The following is a 10,415-nucleotide window of genomic DNA, read 5'->3' on the forward strand; positions in this document are numbered from 1 at the left end:
GGTGCCGTAACCTTACAGGATGAGGAGAAGGAGGAGGAAGGAGAGGATGAGGAGGAGGAGGTGGAGGAGAAGGAGGGGAACGGGGGAGGAGGGGAGACAGGGCACAGCCAAACATTAGAGCAGAGTCCAAAGGTTTGAGGGGCCAGAGGTGAAAGGTAAAGGGGGGGCACAGGTGCAGGATGACCTTAGGTCTAGGGTGACCTCAGGCTCACTTCGACCTACAGCCCCTTTCCATTCAAAGCCTAACCAGGTCTCTTTCCTGTCCCAACAGTGTGCCCTAAAGAAGAGGTGTACCACAGCGGGCCATGGGCCTGTACCACAGGCGACAAACAACCCATATTCCCATTAACCCTAATAAGCACGGGTCAAATGGCCATATCAATCCCAGTCTCACAACCCACTGTCAAGAAGCTACAACAAACCCAAGAGGGTGCGTGGGAGACAACGGAATGACCTTGCCACCCTGGTCATCATCCCCAACCTCAGTGTGTGTGTGTGTGTGTGTGTGTGTGTGTGTGTGTGTGTGTGTGTGTGTGTGGAGGGGCGAGGTACGGACCTGTCAGGGAAAGAGGTGCGTGTTAAACACAGCATCACCATACCTGGCGGTAAGCAGTCGCTAAAGCACACCCGCCAGGGGACTAAGAAGCAGAGTCTCCCGGGCGTGTCTCCCTTGGTCGAAGTGGAGAAGAGCAATGCCCGTCCCCTGCCCCAGCCCCCGCTGGCAGTTCCCCGCCGGCGGACTGCGGGATCCCGGCGCGCCCCTCCCCTGCCCTGCCCTCACACTCACTAGCGCAGCGCAGCGCCTGCCGCAGCACCTCGCGTCCGCACAGGTCACACCAGCCCCGGCCGCTCCGCAGCGCCAGGTCGGCGAAGCTGTGCCCCTCGCCTCGCTCCACCGGGACGCGGGGGTCCTGCGGCTGCTCGAAGATGCTCCGCACGTCGCGGGGCCGGGGCGCTCCAGGCCGCCGCCGCAGTCTCTGCTGCAGACCAGGCCGGAGAGGGCGAGCGGGGCGCGAGGCCCGAGGTTGGGACTCTGGGTCCCCCCGGGCCGCCCTCCGGGCGCCGCGCCCCTCGTGCGCCCCGGGCGCAGTAGAGAGGGGCGCGGGGGCGCAGCGGCGCGAGGAGCGGCCGGGAGGCGGCGGCGGCTCGGGGCCGCTCAGGCTCTGCAGGTAGCGCGGCCGTTCTGGGTCCAGGAGCAGCCGGTAGGGACGCTGCCCGATGGCCGGGGACGCCATGGCCATGCCGGGCTCGCGGCGGCGGCTCTCGGTGGTGGCGCGGCTCCCGAGTCAGCCTCGAGAGAAGGGCGGCCCTACACGAGCGCGCCTTTAAAGGGACCGCAGCCTGTAGGGCGGGGCGGGGGCGGGGAGACCGGCGCGCGTCAGGAAGGGCGCTCCGGGGAACCACCGGCAGGCCGAGCGGCTGCGCAGGGGTGGGGGGAGGGGGCCGGAGCAAGCGCGGATTTCGGGGGCGTCTGCGGGAAGCCGAGCAGAAGACTGGGACAGCTTAAGAGGCGTTGCTGTCGGGACGGTCTGCCTTCAGCCCTGCCTCCTCGACTCTCCCCTCACTTCCCCCTACATCAGGTCCCCACCTCCCCAGCACACCTGCACCCCAACACCCCAGCACGCCCAGGTGAGGGAGCCGGCGGCGGGGAAGGGCTTCGGAACTATCTGGGGATGGGCGTATGCAGTAGTCCCCGGGCCGGGGGGCCGCGCGCCACCGTCCCGCTTCTCCTGCCCACGGGAGCGGGCGCCGTGGCTTCCCCTCGCCGCATCCCCCTGGCCGGCCGGCCGCGCCGGGGTCGGGCAGGCCCCGCCGGCGCGCCAGCTCCCGCAGCAGCGCCGAGTCCCGTGACGCCGAGGGACGCGCGGCGGGGGACGCTTCCCAGGCTGACCGGGGGAAGCCGCCTCCGCGGCGAGCGAGGCTGGCCGCCTGCGACTTTCGCTCTTGCTGGATTTCCCCTCTCGGCAGCCCTGCCTGGTAGGACATTCCTTTCCCGGAAGACTGGGGTTATAGGATCCTGGGCCCTGGATGGTGAGACCGCTCCCTCGCGCCACGGCTGGGGAGAGCTTATCTTCCGAGGCCAAACCGTCCTCTCCCCGCGGCTGCTCCAGGAACTACTGTGGAAACGCCGGCCCCGAAAGCCATGCTCTGTAAGAGGGATGGACAGCGCACTTGGGGGACCCAAAGACGGATTCCTTTCTGCTAGTGACAGAGCCGGCTTCATAACCTCCTCTGCCCCTCCCATTTATGCTCTGATTTCACCGTTTTGAAAGTCTTCATAATTTTTGAACAAAGGGCCCGGCATTTTCTGTTTACACTAGGTCCCACGGATGACGTAGCCTGTCCTGATCACCTCTTGTGGGCGGGAAACGGGACTGCTGGGTCTTTGAGCAGGCCAGCTGCATGACCCAGGCCCTCTCCAGCCTCTACAGGTCTTTTTTGCCTGTAAATTAGTCTGGGAGTGGGAAAACAGGTAAATGCTTTTGCGATCCACCGCTCTGACGCAGTGATCACTGACTGTCCTCTTAAAACTTGGGGTTCAGTTTGGTTGATTTAACAGAGGACATCAGCAACCAACTTTGGAAATAATCTAAATTCCTCTAGACCTGAGACTCACCCTCTTCCTCCCAGGCCAGAGATGGGACTCCCCCTAGTGTCTGGTAGGGGAATCTTCACTTTTGCTTTTTCTTTCCCGTGGAGGTAATTTTTAGGTAATTCCTAAAACTTCAAGAGTCCAGTGGCCAGGGAATTCCCAGCCCGCTTTGGTCCGTGGCTTCTCCTTCATGGTGGTGGCAGTCAGAGAGTCCTCCGCATTTGCAGTGGAGGAGATGTGCCGGGTCCCTGGGTCGCACCAGAGGCTGGAACGTCACACCTCACTCAGGAGGTGGTTTCTGGGCTCAAGGGAAAATAGCCAACCCCACAGTCTTACAGAGCAGAAGGCTTTGAGATGAGGGAGGGTGCACGATGAGCCATCCCTTTTACTCCCCTCCCCCACCTTTCCGCTCCCCGGTGTGAACCTTGCTTTCTCTCCCATCAGTGGTTTCAAACTTTGGCGTGTAATCACTCGGAGGGCTTGTTAAATCACAGATTAGCTCCACCCCCACAGTTTCTGAGTCAGTAGGAGTTCAGGGCTGAGGTTTGAGATGTTGCATTTTTAACAGATTCCCAGGTGGTGTTGCTGCTGCTGGCCCAAGGACTCCACTACTCTAGATCTCAGGTGGTGATAAGGTGGACTTCTCTGTTCTTTTCCCTACAGGGCAGCTGAGTGTCAGTGGACACACTGAGAAAAACTCACTGGGTGGGGGGGCTATCCCTGAATGCTATCTGCTGAATGTTCACACAGGAAAGTACAATTTGCCTTTTTGGTCTCTTATTCCCACCTCGTCCACTTTTTCTGCAAACAGTTTTCTCCGGGTTGTTGCAGAAACCTGCTTTGCATATAAAGATCTGTTTGTATCCACCCTTTGTTACCCATCCGTCACCACAGGCTTGAGACTCGTTGGAGGAGATCACCTCTCCCAGGAGGCAGGAAGCTGGATGAGGTCCAGGGCGTGGACCCAGCTTGAGCTCTGGGTGACAGCTTGGTGTGGCAAGAAGAAAGGACCTGACGATGCACACATCACTGAAAGGTCAGTTCTGAAATGCCATTTGTGAAATAATTGCCAACAATCGCCATCTCTGCCCTCCATCCCCCTTTCTGCCCCCCCCCCAGGCATGAGTTGGGGCAGCCCAGCCCAGATCCCCTGGATGGAAGGTCTCATGGGATGAGTGTCTCCTTTAGCCCTGGGAAGCTGAGGACTGTCTGGAATAACCGGACATAAACCCCTTCCCAGCTGCCTAAGCTGCACAGAAAAATTGGTTTTCCCTTCCCGCTACAGCTCTGACTTGGAGGAACGCGGGTGGCTGCTCTCAGCCCTGAATGGCAAAAGGGATTGTGCAGGGCCAGAGCCCTACACTGGGCTTGTGGGATGGGAACGGAGATGAAGAAGGAGATAACATAACCTCATGTAACCAACCCAAAACGTTTATCAAGTTTATCTTAAGGTTCATCTGCCTGAGCCAAGAAATTGTGGTTGGGAGAGGTAGTTGCCACCCCTGACCCCCGACAGGAGGCTCCCTGCCTGGGACTTGCCTTCTGTGATAGCATCTTTCCCAGCGCAGTGCCCTTCTTCCCTGAAGGAGCGGCCCCTCCCACAGCACACACACACTCGCAACTCAGTCCTCCTTCCCCAGGGAGGACGTAGTAAATAAACTCTAGGCTCATTGGAGGGTCAGGACGGTGCCTGGCACAGTGTAGTGTGCGCTGTTTGAGGCTCAGGATTGTTGGGGTTGGTCTCTGGTCAGGCGGGCCACCAGGGTAAGACCGCAGTGTCCGCGGGGACACCTCCACTGGGAATTTTTCCCATGTTCGCAGATCCTCTTGGCTCAGAGCCGTTGACTTTTTTCTGTTTGTGACTCACTCCCAGAAGAGTTGGTGTGCTGTTTTTATTTTTGACCAAGGCGGAGAATTATGAAAGTCATTTGAGTGTGTGGTCAGTGTGTGAGGTCACTTCAGAGGTGGTCCGGGAGCGTGTTGGTTCCTCCATGGGGCGAGCTGTGTCAGGGCTGTCCCCCCCAACCCCTGCTGAGCTTCCCAGTGGGAAGGAAAGGGGAAGGACAGAATGCATCCTGACTTTCTGAAGGGGAAGTTTTTGGTTTTGTTTGGCTTTGAGGCATCTGAAGTCGCTGAAATCCCCAAAGCATTTAGGGGAGCTCCCAGTGATTCTGAGAGAACAGCTGTTTGCACAGGCTCACTGCACCGGTCAGGACAGGTTAGGTTATGCTTCGGTAGTAAGCAGCCTGCAAGTCTCGCGGCCTTTAAACCAGAAACTTCTTTCTCACTGCTATGACAAGCCCTCTGCCGGCTGGCAGGGAGGCTCTTCTTCAGAGCCGCTCGGGGCCCCACCACATGAATATTGCCGGCCACTGGCCACCGTGCCAGAGGGACGCCAAGAGAGCCCTGAGGTTCCCATGTGTATAGCCTGCCCTCCACAAGGGGAGCAAGAAGTGCAAGCCATCGTGTGCTCAGAATGGGGAAAGAGCTGGAAATATTTGGCAAACAGCACTACTGACCAGCGCAGCCTTCAGGGGCCCAGAGCAGTTATTCATTTAACAAGTAGCTGAGACCCGCTCTGTAGCGGGCGCTGTTGTCGGCACTAACGGTCCAAGAGCGGAATGGACATGTTCCTGAAGCTTCCATCGTAGGGGGAGAGCCAGATAACAACCAAGCACACGTAAGTGTGATAGAATGTCAGGTCCTGAGTACTGTATGGTGAAAAGTAAAGCACATTAAGAGGATAGAAAATGGCAGGGGCAACTCTTAGGTCAGGTGGCCAGGAAAGGCCTCTCCGAGGAGCAGACGTTTAAACACAGACCCGAGTGGAGTAAGCCCTGTGTCTGTCTGAGCAAGGGCAGTCCCGGCTGAGGCAACAAGAGCCCCGAACTTTCCCACACCTTCGGAACGGGAGTTTGTTCCACATGCATACCCCCAGACTCCACCTCCAGAGATCCAGGGACTCTGGGTACTGGCCTGTGTTTTATAGGAGCTGATTAAGGTGCCTCACAGACCCCACTCTGAAAATGCGAGCAAGGCAGTGGGTAGCTGGGATCGTGTGACCCCTGCATAGACATTTGAGGGGAAATGCTGTCAGCCTTGTTGAGTGCAGGGCTACAGCTCTGCACGAGACTTCCTTCCCTTGATGGGCAGCTCATTGGACACAGAGCTCAGCCCCCCCCCTGCATGGAAGTGGAGAATGATGGGGGTCCGAGTAATGGGGGTCAGTCACACCTTCTATTGCTGGGCTGTGAGCCAGGACCATAATTACATGTTGTTGGAGAATTAAAATATTTGTAAAAGTCTCTTGTCAAATGCTATGTGTTATACATATTTACTCAAGAAATATGCATCCAGCGCTCACCATGGGTCTGGCACTTTAGGCTTGAATGACTTGATCTTCACAGCAACTGTCTGAAACGGCTGACATTCCTATTTTACAGATGAGAAAATCAAGGCTCAGAGAAGTCATGTGACTGGCCCCAAAAGGTGTCATAGTCTAGACTCAAATGCACGATTTTGCCTTTGCACTACCCAGCTGGTATGGTAAAAAGGGCAGTGGTTAAACGTCTCTGATCTCACTTTGTAGGTACAGTTTGAAGAATCAGCAAAATACTTCCCCATTTTTCTTTCCCTGTTGAAATCCTGTTCAATGTTCAAGGTCTAATCCAAATGCCATAGAGCCCTCCCAGAGTTGCCCAGACCTGATCCCTCACTTTTTCTTCTGGGACCCTACAAGTCACTTGCATCTCCAACACCCACATCACCCTGATGTGAGTCACGATTACATTTGTACATTTTGCCTTCCCCACTTGGGTCTTGCTGGCCTTTCTGATCACACGGTACAGGGAAAGTAAGAGGTGATCATCAAATGCTGAATGGAATGAATTCAGCTGTCAGATCCCAACCAGTACGTAATTCAGAATTCATCTCTAAACACGCTTTAGGCCATGGGCCCTGCACCAGGGAGGGAAGATGAGGAATTGCCTGGCCCAGCGAGAACAGAAGGCACCCAGCAACCTGCTGGGGCTGGGGGCAGTGGCAGTGGAGTTGGGAACTGTTTAAGACTCCTGTGCATCCTTCCAAGTTGATGGTCACTGGGGTGCATTTCTTGGCTCCTTGGCCAGGGGTGAGGGCTGGTGGGTCACCATCCCTTCAGGAGGATGGGTTTCCTCTGTGTCACTGAGCTCCAGTGCTCGGGAACATCTAGGTCCTTGACAGTATTCAGGACAAGAGGACAAACCCGGGTACGAGTGCAGCAGCGATGTCAGGTGTCACTCCTGGAAAGGTGTCACCATGCAGGGTGCGGGTGGGTGGGGCCTGTCTTCCAGGCTTCAGTGGCGCCTCCCCCGTCTGTCTCTCAATTAGGGAATTTTTCCATCCCAAGTCACTCTGCCGGGCTCACGGTAAGACTGGTTTGTTGTATGTTTCTTCTTTCCGTGTGGAAAAACTCAGCTATTCCAGGCAGATTTGTCAGCACTTTCCCCCTCAGCCAGCGGGAGGCTCCAAGCCACAGCGACTTACATTCCAGGACTAAGCCCTCTCTGGGCCCATCGCTGTGGCAGGAAGCCAGGCACTGGGGCTGGGACAGACCACAGGAGCACAGCGGCCTGGCTTCCAGGCTATCCCTGCTCTCACCCCAGCTGCCCCACGCGTGCACACACACACACACACACACACACACCTGTCTCTTCCGGATCTCTCTCTTGCTCCCCTCATTTCTTCCCCCTTTCGCCCCTCATTCTCCTTCTCCCTTTCTCTGTCCATCTCTTTATCACTCCATTCCTCTCCGTCCTCCCTCCCACCCTCTCTCCTGTCCTCATTCCCATCTCTTGTCCTCACCCCCCCACCCCGGCGCGCGCACACACACACACACACACCCTGTCTCCCTGCAGAGGGTGCAGGGAAAGGACCCAACTGCTTGAAGTGACTGCTGAAACTCGGAGCTCCCCAGGGAAGTAATCTGCGGCTACTTCAGGCCGTTCTTGCCTGTTCCTCACCACCCACCACCAGCGTCCCTTGGCTACGGAGTCTCTGCAAGATGAAGGGAGAAGCGCCTGGAATCCCACCCTTGACAAAGTCCCTGAAGCGGCTTGGAAGGGAACCCCAAAGGGCTGGTTGTGGCGATCCTTTGAGGCCGTTCTGCCGAAGTGAGACAGCCCTATTGGAGCAAACGGCGGGTGCGGCGGGAGCGTGGTGGGGCCCTTGTGGGGCTCTATCGTGTCCCCTATCCTGGCTCCCCTGGCCTCAGCTGTCAGGTTGGGGTCGGGGGTGCATTTAGTCAGGTGTCTACCACCTCCTGCCCTTTGGCCTACGCTGGGCCATCCCCATCCACATGCAGGATATGGGCGGCCGCAGGACTCTCAAGCGGGGAGTGTGGAGAGTCACCGGGAAGCTCGTCACAAGGCAGGTCCCCGGGCCACACCCTCGCCGACTGGAATCCAGTGGGTGGTGGCCCAGAAACTGTGTTTTGAACCCCGCAGCACTAGGACACAGAGGGAGACACCAGGCCCTCCAAGTGGGCTGCCCTTACCGCGTGGGGAGCTGGGACGCGCCCCCACATCCTCCTAGCGAGGCCCATTTTTAACCTGGCCCAGCCTGTTGTAAGAGGTGCTCGCCATGACTCTGACTGCCGTGTGGTTTCTTCCCAGACGTTTGCGACTGAACTGAGCCACTGCCTGGCCCACTGAGACAAGACAAACTGCTTCTTGAGCCTCCCCGCACAGGGGCTTCTGGCCTAGCGAGGTGGGGGGGGGTGCAGAGAACTCACATTGTGTTTCAGGCCCTTTGTGGAAATACCTGCTCTATTCCTCCCTGCAACGTTGAAAGATAGCATCACCATTTCTCAGACGAGGAGACCGAGGCACAGTGTTGCAATACACCCTCCACACAGGCACCCGAGAGTCATCTTTAAAACCCCAGTTGGACTTGACGTGAAACCTGGTCTATGGTTCCCGGAGGTAAAGCTCAAGTTCTTTATCGTGGCCTACGAGGACCTTCTGGGTCTGGCTTCTCCCTTTCCTCAACACCAACTCCCCCTGGAGCTGACGCTCCACACACATACAGCTCCTTCCATGCACGGCGTGTGCTGTTCCCACTGCCAGGGACGCCTGCCATGCCTTCTTCACTAGGTAACTCCACTCGCCTGCCAAGGCCGCACTCCAGAGCCTGCGGTGCCCCAAGTCCTTCCCTGACGCCCTCCCAGCCTGACCTCAGCATGGCCCCCCCGAGACGGTGCTGTCCCTTGAGCTGTGCATTCCTAGCCCGGCACTCTCGTCATGACACTGAAATGCCTCCCCATCACGGTGAGCTCCTTCGGGGCAGACAAGCCATGACGGTCACCTGTGTGGCTCCGGCACCGGCAACAGCCCGGTAAGGGCCTGGGACACGGCAGGGGTTCAGGGCACGTTTGAGGAGCCGAGTGGACTCTTCATTTTAAGTGTGAAGTTAGGAATCATGACAGAGAACAGAAAGGGAACTTTAAGAGGTCCTCAGACACCTGAGGATCTTACAAGGTTCTTCTGGCCACGGGCATTGGTCCCTTCCTCACTCCCCGCTGACAGAGAATCAGAGCCTCTGCAGAAGCTTAAATGGGGGCAAGCATCCACGGCAGGGGCTCGGCCCCGCACGGGAACAAACCGAAGCCTCTGAGTATGTCTCTGCTGGGCTTCTCTCGTGAGAACATAGAGCCTGCATCATATCATCCCCCAAAAATCTGCACTTGGCTCTCAGGGATCCCCAGGCTCTTCTGCTGAGCTCCACCAAGCATGTGGGATCCAGAGGTAGCCACAGCTGCCAGGGAAAATCCATTCCGGGACTTCCCTGCAGGGCCTCTGATGAGCCAGAAGTGTCAGCCGAGCTTCACGCAGGCAGAGCAGACCCGAGGTGGCCCAGGGCCCAGGGGCAGCAAGGCAGCTGCTGGCTCCGGGGGCCCCGGAATGTGAACCCATTGAGCTTAAATGACCCCATGGACACACACCCTCCCCCCCCCCCAAATGGCATACATGACGCCACTTAGGCTCAATGCCAACCACCATCCCCCCTCCCCAGAGGCCTCCCCTGGGTCTTTAGCGGATGCTGGTCTTTTCCATAGAGAAGCAGCATGGAGGGGGTCAGAGTCAAGGACCTGGGCTTCCTCACTTCCGCCCTGCTGGGTCATGAGGCCGTGGAGCCTCTGAGAGCATGCAGGCTTCATGAAGGTGGGCAGGAAAGATTTCTGGGGTCATCTAGAGTCAAGCATAACGTTGTTTTCATTCTTCAGTGCACAAATGGGGCTTCCCATGCATCTCCCTCCCCCGAGAGGGCTACTCTACTCTTTACTCTCCCACAGCCTGGGCTAGGGGGGCAGTGCAGCCTGGTTAAGGGAAGGCTGGATGTGGTGCGGGGGAATGACTAAGTTTGCACAAATCTGACTGTCCAGGCACCATTCCAGCTTCTAGGCAAAATGAGGGAACACTCAAAATGGCTCATAGGAGTGCCCGAGCTCAGTATTTAGGACACAGCCTAGGTTTTGAACTGGGGCGGGGGGAGTGGGGGGTAAGCACTTAGATGGTAGTCTTGAAGGGGAAAAAGAGAGAGTTCTCCTTTCTCCCCCAGTACCAGGCCCCCTAGACAGCTCCCCCAAATGGCTGGGGGGCAGGAGAAGGAATGGGAAGGTAAGCCCTCCCAGCAGGATGCCATCTTCCTCGGGCTCTTCCCTGAAACTAGGGTCCATTTAGGGGAAAGGCAGGGATCAGGAAGTGACCGGTCCCACCTCCATTTCCCAACCCTGTCCTCACAGATCTCCACCCAGCGCCTGCTGGGAGGCCAAGAGCACTCTGCC

At 57.6% G+C, this 10,415-nt stretch overlaps 1 protein-coding gene and 1 long non-coding RNA gene across 2 annotated transcripts in view; one reads left to right on the top strand and one right to left on the bottom strand.

Annotated features, from left to right (window-relative positions):
* The window catches only part of RASSF5 (Ras association domain family member 5), a 65,785-nt gene extending 64,505 nt beyond the window's left edge, over positions 1–1,280 (bottom strand). The window contains exon 1 of the mRNA XM_045787487.2: positions 788–1,280. Coding sequence (XP_045643443.1) covers positions 788–1,241 — 454 coding nt within the window. The 5' untranslated portion in view covers positions 1,242–1,280. The remainder of the gene's footprint in view (positions 1–787) is intronic.
* Positions 1,281–1,445: 165 nt separating this feature from the next.
* Positions 1,446–10,316, top strand: LOC123785663 (uncharacterized). Its single transcript, XR_006777697.2, has 3 exons — positions 1,446–1,629; positions 3,488–3,629; positions 7,489–10,316. It is a non-coding gene; the product is annotated as an uncharacterized LOC123785663 (long non-coding RNA).
* The last annotated feature ends 99 nt before the right edge of the window (positions 10,317–10,415 follow it).

This window comes from Ursus americanus, chromosome 2 (assembly GCF_024610735.1).
Source record: "Ursus americanus isolate L20-20 chromosome 2, mUrsAme1.1.p, whole genome shotgun sequence".
Taxonomy (NCBI): Eukaryota; Metazoa; Chordata; class Mammalia; order Carnivora; family Ursidae; genus Ursus; species Ursus americanus.